The 19,299-nt window shown below is 36.1% G+C and overlaps 1 protein-coding gene across 1 annotated transcript in view; it reads right to left on the reverse strand.

Moving 5' to 3' along the window:
* LOC118762307 (basic phospholipase A2 homolog 2-like) overlaps window positions 1-13,912 on the reverse strand; it is a 57,947-nt gene extending 44,035 nt beyond the window's left edge. The window contains exons 1-2 of the mRNA XM_036500797.1: window positions 13,807-13,912; window positions 8,798-8,884 (exon numbers count right to left, since the gene is read on the reverse strand). Of these exons, the coding sequence (XP_036356690.1) occupies window positions 8,798-8,884; window positions 13,807-13,858 (139 nt within the window). The 5' untranslated portion in view covers window positions 13,859-13,912. The remainder of the gene's footprint in view (window positions 1-8,797; window positions 8,885-13,806) is intronic.
* Window positions 13,913-19,299: the final 5,387 nt, after the last annotated feature.

The raw sequence follows: 19,299 nt of genomic DNA on the forward strand, positions 1-19,299 counted from the left end.
ATTTCCTCTATACCACTTTTGCACAGAGCCAGTCAGAATTTCCTCTATACCACTTTTGCACAGAGCCAGTCAGCAGTGATGAAGTAGACAACGAGTTCAGAGTATAATGGAGAAAATAGAAAGAGAATGAAAATAGAATAGATCTAGCCCTGAATCAAGAGTTGCTGGAAGCCTTCTATTGAATGACTCTGGTTACAAGCAGCGAAGAAATATATACAGCCTGATAGAACAACTGGTAAACTAAAACAGTTTTAATAAAATACTGTATTGAAACTTTTCTTTTAGTATTTCAGAATGCTGCTATAACTTCTATTATAAGGACTAATTCTGTCGTGCACTTAGATGTATTCTTTCTTGACTGTGAATAGGCTTCCAGAGACAATACCGTGAATAGGTTCTACCTGATCTCCACATTCTGGTTCACTACATGCTTTCGGCGGTTTCTGGTGGAGAAGCATTGATACTTTACCTCAATTAAGTATTCTGCAGTCATAGTTTTAAGATCTCACTTCTCTCACACTGTTGCTAATTTTCATTACCTACTTTCACTCTCTTCCTTTCTCTGTTTCAGGTATTAACCATCGCATTCGGTAACACCACTTATATCCTAGATTTTAGCCTTTTCGAAATTTCTATTGTTGGCTCTCCTTTTTCTTCAAACCAGCTGTCATTTCAGCTTCTGTTTATTATTCTTTGCTTTCTTCAAGACAGACAACAGCTCTTCTGGGTGTTTTCTTTTTCTTTTTTTTCTTGTTATTTTGTTCATATTCCGTAGTTATTTAGTTATTTGTACTAATTTTCCATTATCCTTTACTAGTTATTTCTGTTGTCCTACAGTGTATAATAATTTTTCAGATGATTGCATAAGAATTTAATCTCTCCGTATTCGTGATAAATATAATCTTGCTATATCAGTTTACGCTAAATGAAGTCATTACATTTTTTTAATGTCTATTCCTGCTACTTTGTTTGCCATCCAATTGAAAATATAATAACTATAACTTATTAATGGGACAGCAAGTGTATTGATGTCTAGTTCCATATTTAACTATTAATCTAGTGAGTCTATGAGATTTATTCTTAATATGTTATATGTTGTAAGCAGTCTAGTATATTAATTCCTAAGTATTTGGACGTCTGTATTTGTTCTGGTTCTATTATAACATTTTTTATATATAGCATGGCATTAATGGTTTTAATCACATTTCCTCCTTTCGAAGTTGCTTTAGAGTATTTTTCTAATCTGAATCTCATATCAATCTGTCTGGTAGATACATGTACTCTCCGTAGTTATATTTCTTGCTGTTTATCATATGCATCGTGCGACTTAAGATCATCCGTACCCAAAACATGGTTCATTAAACTTACCATGGTATTTGTATGTGTCTAGACTTGTTTAACGTGTCGTTAAATGCGTTTTCTCTTGTAATATACCTCTTCTAATGGAAATGCGTTTAGTTTTTATTATTCCTTCTATATTTATGGGTATCCGTACAATTTCTAAGACATGTTTCGTGCATCCTCCTAATGCTGGTATTACTTACCTCATGGCTAGTGTTTCCATATTGACAAAAGGCTTCTGGTAGTTTGTCTTTGTTATGCTCATACTCTTCTTCCTCTTGCTGTCTCAGGTACGGCGGTATTGTTGATTAGTTATTGATCTTCATATCAATACAATTCTTTGCAGCGTCTTTTCTTTTTGTATAGATTTTCAGGATTGTTCAGATGCTATGTTAGCTATTTCGAACACACTTGTTCACGGTAATTATCTTTCTAACCACATCCTTCTCCTAAGTTTTTCTCCTGTCTTTACTGTTGGTGCTGCATTGATTTCTTTAATTTTTAACAAGTTCTTGGTAAAAATCGTTTTGGGTCACAGTCGAATCATTGACGTTCTTTTTATACTAACGAATTCTTTATGAATTAGAGAAAAGCTCTTGCTTAAATCGTTCATTGATTTAGGGTCGCTCAAAGGGAATTTACCCAATTCTTTAAGCTCTCCTCACAGTTTTTCTGCGTTCAAGAACTCCTTTCTTTTATGTAGGTTACCGATACATGCGACGCTTATAAGTTTGTATACAAAATGTTTTCACAACCCAAAAAGCTATTATTTAGCATTAAAATAAGATGGAATCTATTATCAGAGGTCTCTTAGCCTACTGGTTAGAGCGCTTAGCCGGAATTTGAGAGGCACAGTGTTCGATTCCTTGTGGAGGCTTACTGGCTACAATTTTCTGTCGTGGATGCAGGAAGGTTGGCCTCACACACACACTATATATGTATGTATGTGTGTGTGTGTAGTATTTGCCTCTTTCCCTTTTCAGTGTTGCCGTCTTAAAGTTGATTTCGTTAAGGATTGAGCGACCCTTTCTCTTATTTTGTTACTTTACTAATGTATATATTTGCCACCATGTTGTTTATTTCCTGTTTCAGTAGATCTACAGAATTCCCTACCAACAACGATTGCCTTATATATTATTTAACCTAGTAATATTGATCTTTGCATCTGTTTCAATTTGCTCTGATTTCTTTTTATTGTTTTTGCTATTTTATAATAGAAATGTAATGTCGTTGGTTTATAGGAAGTTTTTTTTTTTTCATAATTCTTCATTTATTTATTAATAAATTGATATAGATTGTCCTGATCATAATTTCCACCATTAAAAATGTCTGTTCTGAAATCTTACTTATATCTCCCTTAATTTATATTTTTGTTTGTATTGTTCTGGTTCGGTGTTTGTTACCAGTATTTTGTAGGAATTATACGATTTGATTTGATTTGGACATATTAGTCATTTTGTTTTGCATGCCGTAGTTTTATATTTGCGGCTTACTTTTCAATATTTTTATGGCTTTTGTTGTGGTTTTGTTACGTTACTTGTGATTCCGTAGAATTTAGTTTGTTTTATGTCTCATTTCAATTTCTGTTCCATTTTTCTTTTATTTTGTGAATATATCTTTTTAAGTTATTTTATTGGAGTCCAGCGATATATTTAGGTCTAGACATAAGAATATACTTTTCAGATGTTGCTTCTTAAGATTTTATCTTTGATATTACTTATGTGAACTTTTACACCATCTCAAGAATCAAATGCTTCAGAAAGATATTTAACTTCATATTGCAATTATCAAAATAACCATGGAATTTTCGTAAGTACTGCCAGTTATTATTGTTGTTGTTGTTGTTGTTATTAAGAAATAAAATAGCTGTTGTTAATAAACAGCTAGACCTGTAGAGTTCCAAGCCAAATGTTTGCGTTATTTAATTACATTTCTCTGTCTCTCTCTCTGTCTCTCTCTGTCTCTCTCTCTCTCTCTCTGTCTGTCTGTCTCTCTTCTCTCTCTCTCTCTCTCTCTCTCTCTCTCTCTCTCTCTCTCTCTCTCTCTCTCTCTGAGTTTAAAACATGTTCGATGATCGACTTTTCTTTTCATCCATCCAAGATCGATAAATAACGTGCACTTCAATCACTGCAATAGACACAGTTGACTTATACCATTATCAAAATATATGGTTTTGTGCTAACTGTATAAATTATTGTTATTTACAGCTTCAATAAGAATGATAGTTACGATGTTCAGTATCATTCCTTTAAATTCTGAGTTTTAAATCCATCAATGTCGACCTTGCTTTCTGTTATTCTTCAGTCAATATAATATGTACCAATCAAGTAGATTCGTTGTTCGAGAATCAACTCTTCAGCATTTACGGATTTATGCATATGTATGAAATTATTTTTAGGTAGATTTTGCTGAATGTCACTAAACTAAACCAAATACAAAACAGTCCTTGTTTGAATCAGAATATTTGTTGCTGCTAGTATTACAGAAGACTAAAGAGATAAACTATTATATATCTTACCTATGCTGACTAACGTTTCTGCCAGCTCACTGCCTTTATAATTTTTTTCTACTGCCCTTAGTAGGCCTGAAATTTTGAGAAGGCGCAAGTCAATTACATCAACCTCAGTGCTCATATTCTATGGACCCCGAAAGGATGAAAAGTAAAGCTGACTTCGGCTGAATTTGCACCCAAAACGTAAAGAGACAGAAGAAATACCGCTTAGCATTTTGTCCTTTTTGCTAACTATTCTTCCAGCTTGTTATGTTAAGGAGAATAAATTTTAGTTTACATTTATCTTCCGACTCATTTCGTTCTGCAATTCAAATTCTGCGTAATTCCACTTTGGGACTCTTAAGCACTCTGTCGATTACGACCATGAGGGTTCCGGTTGATCCGAATCAACGGAACAGCCTGCTCGTGAAATTAACGTGTAAGTGGCTGAGCACTCCACAGACACGTGTACCCTTAACGTAGTTCTCGTGGATATTCAGCGTAACACAGAGAGTGACAAGGCCGGCCCCTTGAAATACAGGTACAACAGAAACAGGAAGTAAGAGTGAGAGAAAGTTGAGGTGAAAGAGTACAGCAGGGATCACCACCATCCCCTGCCGGAGCCTCGTGGAGCTTTTAGGTGTTTTCGCTCAATAAACACTCACAACGCTCGGTCTGGGAATCGAAACCGCGATCCTATGACCGCGAGTCCGCTGCCCTAACCACTGGGCCATTGCGCCTCCAATTCCACTTTACCGTTCATCTATCATGGTCGATAAAATACAATATCAGACAAGTACTGAGCTTAGTGATTTTGAAATATTCCCTAGCTTCAAAACTGCTGGCCTTGTGCCTAAGTCAAAACCCTTATTCATTTGTTTTTGGCGTGAATTACAAAAATACATTTGAAGTGATAACAGTTGGAAATGTTCCCCATGATAATGATTGCTGACTCCCGCCTTCACGGAAAGAAGAAATCAAATAGGTTCGAATAACGACTATTGGAAATAATGGCTGAAAGAAAACATTCCTATTTCATTCCGGCTATTAGCTGCAACACCATTAATAACTTATACATGAATAATAAGTGAAACCAAAAATTACAAGTGATAATGATGAGAATAAAAATTTGGAATTATGTGATAATAGAGATGGCAACAACAACAGCGTCGATAGTAGTGTTGCCAGTTGCAACAACAAAAGTAGTAATAATAACAGTGGTAATGAGAAGGAAAATAACTAAGATAGTTTTTCCAAGAAAACATTTCGATCACAAAATGCGGCCATAGTTTAACAGTAATCAAATAATTCTCTCCACAAAGAATTACGCAACTAAATAGAAGACAATTATGTTCATATGCATAAGCCGTAAGAGGAAAGAAGACAAAAAAATCAATCAAAAGGCTCTTTAGAGAGAACATTGTTAAAGAACTCAAGCCACATTAAACACATGGGCAAGAGAGTTTATTTTCGATTACGGGATAGAATTACCTACTCACAAGACCAAAGGACTGAAAATGCTCTGGTCAGTCTGGATATACAAAATAATCATAACTACTGCTTCTGGAAGTAACTCGGTTTGTTTATATAGAAATAGCAGTGCCAGTTGAGTTAAAACATTCATGCATGTTTTGGGATATCATCGATGTCAGCATCGATCAATGTGAGGACTGCCTTCAAATGAATCTCCATTTTGCTGCGCCGAATACTCAAAATGTTCGGTTTTATCAGATATTTTTCCTGATAAAAGAGCCATATTCCGATAAATCCAGATTAATACAAATTGAATTTTTATGATTGGTGTTTTTAAAATGACGTAAGTATAGTAGTTTGAGTATTTTAGTTTACAGATTTCTAAATTTTTACGTTTGTGTATCTGTTTTTCAAGATACTTGATGTGAAATCTGATGTTGAAACAGATATTAATACAGTTGAAGATAATCATATTTTGCCAATTAAACACGCACACTATATGTTTGGTCTTTACTCCAGCTTTATGATTATTATTGCGAGCTGGCAGAATCGTTAGCACGCTGAATGAAATGCTCAGCGGTATTTCACCCGTCGCTACGTTCTGAGTTCAAATTCCGCCGAGGTTGACTTTGCCTTTAATCCTTTCTGGGTCGATAAATAAAGTACCAGTGAAACACTGGGGTTGATATAATCGACTAGTCACTTCCCCTCCAATTTCAGGCCTTGTACCTTTAGTAGAAAGGACTATTGCTTTGGTTTCTTTGTCAAAGCTCTTTCGTCACATTCCGTGACTCTTTATCCCACGTGTCTCCTCTTGTTTTTGCTTAGTCCAATGTCTTTCTGTGTTATGTACCCCTATCTGCGCATGTGTTTGCGTCTGAGTCTTTGTGTCTGCACGTATGTCTGTGTTTAGTATGAGAATTGCGTATGTGTATATGAGTTTGCTTACTACACTGTACCCGTGTCTTTTATTGTCATTTTATTTATTCATTTATTTGATTATTTATTTGTTTTTTTTCTTTCCCAGTCCAGCTTTAGTGAGTTGATGTGTGTCATGAATGTGTGTGTATGTGTATGAGTTGATATATTATAGTGTCTGTATCTGTGTCTCCTTTTTTCTTCTCTCATTTTGTGTTTAGTCGTCGGGCTGCGTGGTGTGGTGGGGTAGAGGGTGTTATTATTCTGCTCACAATTTCTATTGAGGCCCGGTCTGTCTATTACTGTATGGCCTCCATAATTTGTATGTCCCTAAACTTGCCACACATAGCCAAAGCTAACAAACCCAAATCCCCCAAATGGTTCACTCAAATTAGCTGAAGCACTTTAGATAAAGAATACAGCTTCCGATGTTTGGAGAAAGGATTGTAAGCTGTGTTATTCTTTCTGAAAAATCCAATAAAGATAGGGAAACAACTCAGCTGATTTTCAGTTGAGAAATGGATTCGAAGTTTTGAAGACTTTTCCATGTTTAATAACTAACAAAAACAACAAATCTGTTAAAAGACAATCTACATACTCAACAAACAGTCGACACAAGAATTACAACATCAACACAATTCAATAAAAAAAATCGCTGGTTTATGTTTTGTCTTGTAGTTACCAGCTTCTGGTTCATAAGTGGTGGGTGGGGGAAGAACATCTCGTGCTCAAAGATGAAGTGATAGCAGATGAATGAGTAGAGGAACATTTTCAACATGAGATGCACCGACCGACAACAGAAGGTTTCTTAGTAGCCCAACATCGGCCAGAGGCTCCAGTTCCAGCTTGCTCCACCCCATTATGCGACAGCCTAGAGATTGTAGCTTTTGGTGAGCAAGAGCCTTTTTTGTCACTAATATAACAAAAACGAAACGGTTGAAAATCCCACAATATAAGAAAAACTCGAAGCCTTTTGCTGCAAAACAGCTGGAAAAAATAAATTGCATTTCGTTCTCTCGAAATTGCAATGTGACACTGATTGGTGAGCTAAGAAAACAAAAATTCGAAGCATTTTGCTAGATAAGGAAATCAAGGGATTTCTACAGAAACCAGTAAAGGTTAAACGACTGAATAAAATGACAGTCGTAGCTTATCTATTGATGACGTGGAGACGCAATGGCCTAGTGGTTAGGGCAGCGGACTCGTGGTCATAGGATCGCGGTTTCGATTCCCAGACCGGGCGCTGTGAGTGTTTATTGAGCTAAAACACCTAAAAGCTCCACGATGCTCCGGCAGGGATGGTGGTGATCCCTGCTGTACTCTTTCACCACAACTTTCTCTCACTCTTACTTCCTGTTTCTGTTGTACCTGTATTTCAAAGGGCCGGCCTTGTCACTCTCTGTGTCACGCTGAATATCCCCAAGAACTACGTTAAGGGTACACGTGTCTGTGGAGTGCTCAGCCACTTACACGTTAATTTCACGAGCAGGCTGTTCCGTTGATCGGATCAACCGGAACCCTCGTCGTCGTAACCAACGGAGTGCTTCCATTGATGACGTATCTCATTCCTGATGATGAGGTGAGTTGTTGCTTTTTGCTTTTAGTTCCAGACTTATGGAACTAAAAGCAAGCAGACCTATGGTCAAAAACTTTACAACCATGATTACCCGGTATTTTTTAAAGGTAGGGTTTGTGTTTATATAGATTCAAAAAATGCTTGTAGCAAATCGAGCGACCACGAAATTCTTTCCTCGTTGCTCGTGGAGGAAAGATCACATTGTGAGCATACAGCACCCGACTTCTTAGAGATGGATAGATTTTCTGGAATTTCTGCATAAATACTTTCTTTCTGTCTCTCTCACTCTCTCTCCCTCTCTCCCTCTCTCTCTGTTGCTGTCTCTGTCTCTCTTTCTCTCTTTTTTTCTCTCTCTCCCAGCCTAACTTACTAATGAAAGCAAGGTCGTATGCTGCATGTATTAAAGCCATTGGATTTAGATATGATAAATTGTTAGTGAGACTAAGATTGTAAGTACTCTCATTCGATCTAATCTACTATCTTCCTTATCATTATTGAGCACAGCTAAGGCAGCTAGATGGAGAATCATTTGTGCATCGTACAAAATGCTTTGCAGCATTTCATCCGGTCCTGAGTTCAAATTCTGCCGAAGTTAATTTTGACTTTCATCCTTTCGGAGTCGATAGAATAATTACCAAATCAGCACTGGCGTCGACTTCACCCTCCTTTCAAAATTGCTGGCCTTGTGCCAAACTCAGAAAGAATAATTATTATTAGATTATTATTTATAATTTACGCTCACGGCCAAGAATTTTAGGGAGAGGTTAGTCGATACCTTCCAATCAGACTTCAACCTCTGCTTTTCATCCACTCGGATTCCATAAGTAAAAGTGCCAGTCAAATACTGGGCCAACGTCATCCACGGATCACGTTCCCCACAAAATTTCTGGTCATGTGCCTAGATTAGAAGCAAGTATTATTGTTGATATTAGAGTGAACGGATTGTCAGAATTGTTAGAGCGACGGACAAATTACCTTGCGATATTTTAATTGCATACCTTGAGGTTCTGAAGTCAAGTCCCGCGGATGTCTACTTTTCTTTTCATCCTTCTTGATTCGATGTAATGCATGATTTTGTCTTGAACCTAGGTTAGAAAATAACAATCAATGATTATAATTCTCTTCAACGAAAAGTAATCTTTAGTTTTATCAAACTAAATTATTAAGAAGCTAAATGACATAAGTTTAAAAGGTACTAGAGTAGATTTAAACCACCAACACCTCCACAAAATCAAAATTACGGCTTTTTGTCTATGTTGGAAATAAAATGATTACGCTTATCTATTTACTTAAAATCAAATCCTACGACCGTCTTTTGTCTCTTCACATCTGAGGCCATGATCAATTCAGCTTCCAATACATCACTACTTAGCTCCATTGAAATATATCTATCTAAAATTCTGAGGTCAATTAATCCAACTTAATACAACACATATATCTACACATATACACAATACATGCACAAAATAGTTGTGCTCTTCAAAACTATACTACAAATTGTGAAGATAAACACAGCTGATTATATTAATCTAGTAATTGAGGGATTTTTTTTAGTTTCTTGATCTCTGAAGGATGAAAGGCAAAGCTAACCTTAGATAAATTTGAATTCAAAGCATAAAAGGCGTGATAGAATATTTCAATGTATTTTCTCTGAGGTTTTGAGGTTTGACAAGGCTGAAATGCTTGACATCAGATGTTTATCTTTCTAACAGTCTTTATTACCTTCTCGTATCACTTGAAACAAAAGATGAGGAGAGAGAGAGTGATATTCAGTAAATTTGATGAAAGAATGATTAGGTAAATTACCCAGGAGTAACTTAACATAAAAATAATAGTTAAGTCCGTGATAATCTAATGTAGTAAAGTTACACCTTTAGAGAGGAGAACGAGTCGTTTGCTGAATGAGGGCAAGAAATAAGTGAGTCTCATCTGTAAGATGGTTTAAAGTTCTAAGTCTATTCTGTCTGGAGAACTCAACTCGTTTACAGATTGGCCTTCAGCAGTTGTTATCTATTATTTTACTGATATTATATACCATAACAGGGGGATTTTAATCTCATGTATTATAGACTATTGTATAGAACTGAATTTGGCTCAAGTTATATTGTGTGTAAAGATTGACTCCTATAACATTATTCAGTTTCTATTTTTTCTGCCTTTATAAGCTGTTATAAAAACAAAAATCTCAAAAATATAATTTTTGTTTTTATAACGACTTTCTTTCGGAGTCTCTCCACCTTCTTTTTGTTTTCAGACAAATAAGGAAAACATTAGTTGTTATTGGGTAAGAGAGCAGTGCATGCCATCAAAGTGACACTAGGGTAAAATATACAAAGCCCAATATACCCATCATGACTGCCTGTCTGATAAGGGTACACCAGGCACATGCATCACAGTCATACGTGCGCGAGATAGTGATCTCCTATCAAGATAAACAGTGCATGGCCTTGCAGGTGGGGCCCAGTTACAATTTTCTTCAGATCGAGTAACCCATCTCGCTCAAAAGGTCCCTGAATAAAGATTGTTTAAGAACGTTGAAAGAAACACCAAAGGTGAATTATTCAAAGACCGAAGAATTCCTCTCGACATATAGCTATAATGCTACGCCACTACTAGTGCTTGTGATCAGAGATGCACATAGCGACAGCTACCAATGGACATGCACAACTGGTTATGGTGAAATAACTGACAAGCAAATCTGTGGTATTGAGCAGAATATTTACAGTAGCTCATCTTTTATACCAAGACAAAACAATGTACATGATAATACTTCCAATCAGTTAAGATGAGAAGCCATGAGAGCCAATGCCTGGTATTGCATCAGGGCATGATACAGCATCTATTTTTTAAGACGTCGCACAGTATCTAATATCGTGATGTTGTTGATTAAAGATATTGTGTCTACCGGGATTCTGTACTGTCTGTCAAGTCATAACAGAGACCTCAGGCGGACAATATTTTACGCAATTATTCAACTGGTTAAGGTCAAACAACTGACAAGCAAATCTGTGGTATTGAGCAGAATATTTGCTGTAGCCCATCATTTCATACCAAGACAAAACAATGTACATGATAACACTGCCAATCAGTTAAGATCAGAAGCCACTAGAGCCACTACCTGGTACTGCATCAAGGCAATTATTATTATTGTTATTATTATTATTATTATCATTGTTATTATTATTATTATTATTATTATTATTATTATATTATTATTATTATTATTATTAAAGGTGGTGAGCTGGCAGAATTGTAATCACGCTGGACAAAATGCTTAGCGGTATTTCGCCCGCCGCTCCGTTCTGAGATCAAATTCTGCAGAGGTCGACTTTGCCTTAAATCCTTTCGTGGTCGATGAAATAAGAACCAGTTGAAGACTGAGGTCGACGTAATCGACTCATCCTCTTCCCAAAATTGCTGTCCGTGAGGCAAAATTTGAAACCATTATTATAGTTGTTGTTATCATTGCCTTTGCACAACTTCTAACACTGCAGATGTACTACAATGTCAGCTGTTCACTGCCAGTGAACTAAGGTAACAGCTCTTATTTTTCGAACACCTTCCGGAGTATTCGAATGGTTCCAAGTAGTGCTGTTTTCTGCAAGTGCTCCACCCTTATTTGTTCCACGTACTTCTCGAATTTTTTGCTCACTGTTCCCAGGGCTCTGACAATTTTTGGTACAACTGTTACCTTTCTCATCGACCACAACTGCTTAACTTCCCAAGTTAGCCTGTCATATCTCTCGACTTCTGTTTTACTTCACTTAAAATTAGAAAAAACAATCTGTAAGTTCAGTTCATGTAACGATCGAACTTCTGGAGAAAGCAACTAAATCTCCTCCCAAAGAACACCCTAACGTCATAAAATTAGGAAGGACATACTTGATTACGGTACTCCAAGACAACTCCAAAACTGTGGGGCACTCAGCATTAAAATGTTCCTTTTGACCATAGCTAGTTCTACCTGATTAATCGTATCCGCTTCAGTTTTCAAATTCTCCCACAATTTTCAAATTTAAAAGTTATTAATTTTTTATTTATTGGTTTAAGGTAAAAATGAATTTCATATCCTTAATTAGCATACGTGATTCCACGCAAGACATCCGAAGTTTTTTTTGGAGTGAGGGGGGGGGGGGGGTTCTTAGTGAAAATTGTGCCGGTGTTACTCTGAAAATTTACCCAAAACTACATCGGTAATCCAAATTTGATGTCCGTCACCTTTTAATTGCTTCAAACATTTGCATATTTATATCCACGATGAAGCTTTTGCTCAGTACCTTAGACGAAATTTAACACTCAAATAACTGAACAATCGGGTAGTATGTGGAAATATACATAAGTATAAGGCACAGTTATTTCCTACGCATTAGCATACCATAATCTAGAGCTATTTCACTAAAAATGTTTTCGCAAGGAAAAACTGAACTCTGGGCGGAATAGCGCTAAACAAAGTATTACTGCATGTATGCGTGTACGTGAGAGTATTACAGCAACTCTCAAGTTAGTTTAACAACAAAGTAAGAAGTATTCAATACTATATTTAGGAGCATATTTATATAAACATCCACAGGTTATATAAGAGCATATTTATATAAACATCCACAGGTTCGGGAAAAGAAGATGGGGATCAACACAAGCTGTATGGCGTGTATGAACATTTCAGGAAGTCTTGAAGATGTTAAAAGAAACTATAGAACAACAGGCAAAAGCTCGATAAGACTGGAGAAGAATTGCCAATGCACAATACACAGACATTAACTGATTACATGAAAGATGAAATGCTAACTATAACTGACGAGTTGAATAATGAATGTGTAAAGCGCCCTTAACAAAATCACGACAACAAGATTCTTTCCATATGATAAATAGAAAGTGGTTATCTCGAATGAAAGGATTACCCTAAATAGTCTCCAGCATCCTTCATATTCCTCAGCGGAGTCGAATTTGATTGGGCGAGAGGAATGCGAGAGTGTTGGAAGCGACAACATTATTTGCTACGTGCATATTACATAAAGAAAAAAATTATTACACTCAACTGTAATAATTGTTAGTGCAGAATTGTTAGTACGCCGGGCGAAATGCTTAGCTGTATTTCGTCCGTCCTCACATTCTGAGTTCAATTTCTGTCGAAGTCGACTTTAACTTTCATCCTTTCGATGTCGATAAAATGAAAAATAGTCGAGCACGGGGGATCGACGAAATTTTTGGTCTTGCGTCGAAATTTGAAGCCATTATTACACCAAACTCACGAGGAAGATGAAATTCATATTTTTCCCAAGGTATATGATGTGTTTTAAAAGAATGAGACCCATCAAAATAAATTAAATTCATTCATTGTTTAGATAAACCACGTCTCCAAAGTGAGAAGGACTGCATTAGTAAAAAGTTACCATATAAAATTCTACACCAAAATTCCCTGCCCCCTTCCAAATATTATGAACTAGTAGCCATCTTTAACTATTGTATTTCTGTTTGCGCGTGTGTGCACACTCGGGGGTGCAGGTTTGTGTGTATGTATGCATGTATGTATGCATGTATGTATGCATGTATGTATGTATGTATGTATGTATGTATGTATGTATGTATGTATGTATGTGTATGTGTATATATATATATATATATATATATATATATAATATATATATATATATACACGAGAGTAAAGAATATGTACACCTAGTGTTTTGGGTATATATATATATATATATATATATATATATTATATATATATATATATACACGAGAGTAAAGAATATGTACACCTAGTGTTTTGGTTAGGGTTAGGGTTTTTGTTACGCCAAAAACGCGTAGTGTACGAATTCTTTACCTCTTCCATATATGTATGTATGTATACATGTATTTTTTCTATGCATATATATATACGCACACACATATCTTTATATGTATGTATATATGCATGTATGTATGTGTGTGTGTATGTGTGCATGTACGTACGTTCTTACATATTCCACTAAACCACAGAAATACTTAATACTTAGTTACTTACCTGCAACAAAAAAGCAGAAACTGAAATATATTAAATAACGGAATAAAACCATTGTTATTGATTTGACTTCAAAAGGACTCTCTTGAGTGAAACCATAGCAACACAACGAAACAAAGCAATTGATAATTTTTATTGTCGTAGCGTTGTTCCACAGAATAGAACGAAAGACGGAAAGAAAGAAAGGAAGACAGAAAGAAAGAAAGACAAATCTAATTATCATGGCTTCATTGGTATTGGTTAATTTACGTACACGCACATACATTTATACGCATAATATACACAAATGCATATACAGTCCTGTACCCATATATGCATGTATATATACATATAGATGTAGGTATGTATATATATGTATGTATATATGCATATATTTATATATATATATATCGACTGCTATTTCCAGTAAATATTGGTGCATTGTTGTACCACTATTCAATATTTATACACACGCGCGCGCGCACACACACACACATATATTTTATATTTATATGTATGTATATATATATATGTGTGTGTGTGTGTGTGTGTGTGTGCATATATGTCTGTGTGAAAGTGTGTGTATCTGTATATATGCGCGTGTGTGTCTGTGTGTGTATAAGTGCGTGTATCTATATGTGTGTGTTTATGTGTGTGTGTATATGAGTACGTGTATGTAGAAAAATAGAAGACTAGTTAGCGAATTAGTTAGCTTGTTAATTAGTTGTCTCTTCGATGCCTGTTGTTAAGTGTGACAAAGAGCAGATAATACCAGATGAATAATTAAAATATATCGTTGTAATTTTAGTTTACAACATTCTTTTATTCGATATACCTTGTCCCCCATCTCTCGGTCAGAATTTTGTCCAAAAGATATTTCCATGAGAATTATTGCCGGAACCCTCTCGGAAATTCTTCGGATTGCTCTGGTAAGTGAGATATTTATTCGTCTTAAACGATGTCTCGCCCATCCCCGTTTGGGGAATGTCCAAAGATATGGACATAACACTCTGAGTAAGAGTCAGTCAATCTGTTGTCTGTGTTCAGTTGCCAAATTGACTGAAGCGGGTCTTTGGAGGCTTCGTCCTAACATTGGTCGTAATAAGATGTGTCTTTATTTAGATTTGGATGTAATGTCTAACGGGAAGCCTATAGATTCAACTTATTCACGAATTTTTGTCGAATATGTGTCTTGAGGTGTTTTAATGATTTTGTCAACCTTTTGGGGACAGGCTTATGCATATTCATGATTAATTTCTGTATAAGTTCAACTTCATCGATGTATGATTCAAATTTATTTTGACGTGACTCAAACTCTTGATCTGTAGTTCAGTCCAGTATACATCTCTAACTCAACACCACTACTTGTGTGATACCTGTGCATTTTTATCGACGGTGAACTACAAAATGTAATGTTAACCTCGGTGGGATTTGAACGCAGAACGTAAAGAGCTAAGGCAAATAACATTTTGTCCGATGCTCTCCAATCTACCATTCACCACTCTTACGTAAATTCTGTTAAGTTAAATATTTGCGAATGTTTTCGTGCAACTAAGTGAATAATTTTCCAGAAACTTGTCACATTGTAAGTAGGTGAAAATAGCAAATGTTTCACATTTATGACATGTACGAGTACAATGGAAAAATAACATATTTCGCATAAAAAAGAAAAATTGAAACTTTTCTCTTGCAGGTACAGTAACTCTTAAGTGAACTATTATTGCATATGTTTTGGAGAAACCAAATGCATAATTCTGAATTCTGACATTAAGTTGAACAGAAAGAGGCAATTTCTTATAGGTTCGGAATTAGGTAAAAGGTGACTTTTTTTTCATTTTAGAAATGTCGAGAATAAACTATTCAAACAAATACAAAATCTATTAAGTGAAACATTTGAGTAGGTTTGTATGCAACAATGTGAATAATTTACAAGAATTATGACAAACACGGTAGAATTTATGGAATTTGCACTTTTTACTCTCATATCAATACATGAACGCATACTAGCATACATAAGTAGATACATTTGTAATTTCATATCTACCTATATACTTCCATCCTTAACTCCCTCACTAACTACCTTCCTACCTACACATTCACCCGCCTACATATCTACTTACTACCTACCTACCTACATACATACATACATACATACATACATACATACATACATACATACATACATACATACATACATACATACACACTACATACATGATAATAGCTATCGATATGTGTTTGAGGAAGACCATTGCACTTTTTAATATCGGTCGCTTATTTGTAGGTCTGTAGCTAAGTGCTTCCAGCCTTGCACATCGATGAAAAGTACATACCTATACGCACGCACGCACACACACACACGCACTCACACACACACACACACACACACACACACACACACACACACACACACACACACACACACACACACACACACACACACATAAGATACAAATGCGCATTTTTTTTTATTCATTTATGTCATAAGAAAGTACTATGTGACTCTGGAAAGCACTAATTTGATATTCTTTCTTACCTATCTTAAAACGAAATAATTACGATAGTTTTAATATTATCTGTTGTATTTTGTTATATATCTCCTTAACTCTGAAAATTATCTATATTAAATTACACTCTACTTATATATAAATGATTTGGTTTCTTTTCCAATCTAACCATATTAGATATAATTTGTGTAAGACCTCGTAGGAACAATAAATTGTTAGTTTGTTCACTTGTTTTCTGTTCCATTTCTTTTATTGAATTTATATTTTAACCGTCCTTGATTAGAGAGAATATTGACCTTCTTTTTAACTTAATCATATGATTTGGTAAATTATTTCTTATTCTTAGCAAGCCTAACGATATTAAGCATATATCAGCCCAAACACACTATCTTAAAGATTGGATATTTAGCGTTGGCATTGGGTTTTGAGTATAGGTAGATTCATAAGAGTACATTAAAGACCCCCTTCGGTCATGAGTGACCATGGGATTGCACCTATAAAGTAACCCCACAAGTCCGGGCAATGTTGTTTATGGAAGACCAGCAGTCGCCCATGCATACCGGCCTCCCCTCTCCACGCCACCAGTGTTATCCAAGGGAAAGACAAAGGTCGATACAGCTTGGCACCTGTGACGTCGCAACTGGAGCAACGTGAAATAAAGTGCCTTGCTCAAGAACACAACACGCAGCCCGGTCCGGGATTCGAGCTCACAACCTCACGATCGTAAGCTCGACGCTCTAACCACTGAGCCATACGCCTTCACAAGAGTACATTACAGTACTTGTTTTGACATTCCCTTATCCAATTTCAAATCCAGCCGCATCGACAGTGTATTTAACCATTTAACCGCTTCGATTCGGTGTCGATAAATAACATGTTAGTCCAGAGTGGAGGGTTGTCAGAATGGTTACGGAATCACACGGAATGGCTTTTGTTGTGTGTTTTTGGCTTTATGCGTTCTTAGTTCATATCTCAATTCCTGTCTTGCGAGCGTGGAGAGGAGGAGGACACGTCTGCTGGCAATACAATCATCATAACACGGCGACAGCGAACGACAGTTGTTTATATAGCTAATATGTGTGCGCGCGCGTAGGTGTGTGTGAGTGTGAGAGTGTGTATGTGTGTGTGTGTGTGTGTGTGTGTAACACAGCTATTCCATCACCTAGAAATAGCAAACAATCTCATATTCCCGTCTTAAATAAGGTCACAATGGATAATGCAGTCGCAACGCACGTATACACTCACACATACACACATGAATGCATGCATACAGCCATGCATGCATCCTTAGACAGATAGACAGATAGATAGATAGATAGATAGATAGATAGATAGATAGATAGATAGATAGATAGATAGACAGACAGACAGACAGACAGACAGACAGATAGATAGATAGATAGACAGACAGACTAATAGATAGACAGACAGACTGATAGATAGACAGACAGACAGACTAATAGATAGATAGGCAGACAGACAGACTGATAGATAGATAGATAGATAGATAGATAGATAGATAGATAGATAGATAGATAGATAGATAGATAGATAGATAGATAGATAGATAGATAGATAGATAGATTTTGATAACATAGTATTATAATAGATCGGGATATATCAAAGCGAAGCGCCCCACAGTTCGTGGATAGACAGAATGATGCAAATCACAGTTAAATAATCCATAATCATAGCACAGCACATCGATGAAGGAATGTTTAGTGTTGTTTGATAATCCAGAACTCCGGTTGCATCCACAAGTATCCAACAATGAATGAAACCTTAAATGTGACGTAAAAACAGATGATTTTTATGGTTATGCATATTGCATATCTGACTCTACTATACTTACGTCACAATAATGATTCTTAATGAAATGTTAGTTAAACCATTCCTCAGATATACTCTTTTACTCTTTTACTTGTTTCAGTCATTTGACTGCGGCCATGCTGGAGCACCGCCTTTAGTCGAGCAAATCGACCCCGGGACTTATTCTTTGTAAGCCCAGTACTTATTCTATCGGTCTCTTTTGCCAAACCGCTATGTGACGGGGACATAAACACACCAGCATCGGTTGTCAAGCAATGCTAGAGGGACAAACACAGACACACAAACATATACACACACATACATATATATATATATATATATATATTATATATATATATATATATATACATATATACGACAGGCTTCTTTCAGTTTCCATCTACCAAATCCACTCACAAGGCTTTGACGGCCCGAGGCTATAGTAGAAGACACTTGCCCAAGATGCCACGCAGTGGGACTGAACCCGGAACCATGTTGTTGGTTAGCAAGCTACTTACCACACAGCTACTCCTGCGCCTTGTATATGTATATGTGTATGTGTGAATGTATGTATGTAAGCGCATACATACATGCATACGTACATATACACACATATGTGTGTGCGTATGTGTGTGTATGTGTGTGCGTGTGTGTGTATGCTTTGTTTTTTTAAATCTTTTTACTTGTTTCGGTCATTAGACTGCCGCCATGCTGAAGTACTGTCTTTGAAGAATTTTTAGTCGAATGAATCGTCCTCAGTACTTTTTTTAAAGTCTGGTACTTATTCTATCGACCACTTTTGCCGAACATCTAAATTACGGTGACTGAAACGCACCAATGATTGTCAAGCGGTGGTTGAGAAAAACACAAACACAAATATGTGAGAACATATCCGCGCGCGCGCGCACACACGCACATATATATATATATATATATATATATAATATATATAGTTGTATATTTAAGAGATGAGGAATTATGTACATTATTTACGTTATCTACATTTAACGGATATTTGTCCTCATCTTGTTTGTTGTTAACACAACATTTCGGCTGATATACTCACCAGCTTTCATCAGGTGTCTTGGGGAACTTTCGAACCTGGGTTCTCATTCCTAAGTTATTTTTTCGATGTTATTATTATTATTATTATTATTATTATTATTATTATTATTATTATCCTGATCACTGACTGGAATCG

The sequence above is a fragment of the Octopus sinensis genome, linkage group LG2 (assembly GCF_006345805.1).
Source record: "Octopus sinensis linkage group LG2, ASM634580v1, whole genome shotgun sequence".
Classification (NCBI taxonomy): Eukaryota; Metazoa; Mollusca; class Cephalopoda; order Octopoda; family Octopodidae; genus Octopus; species Octopus sinensis.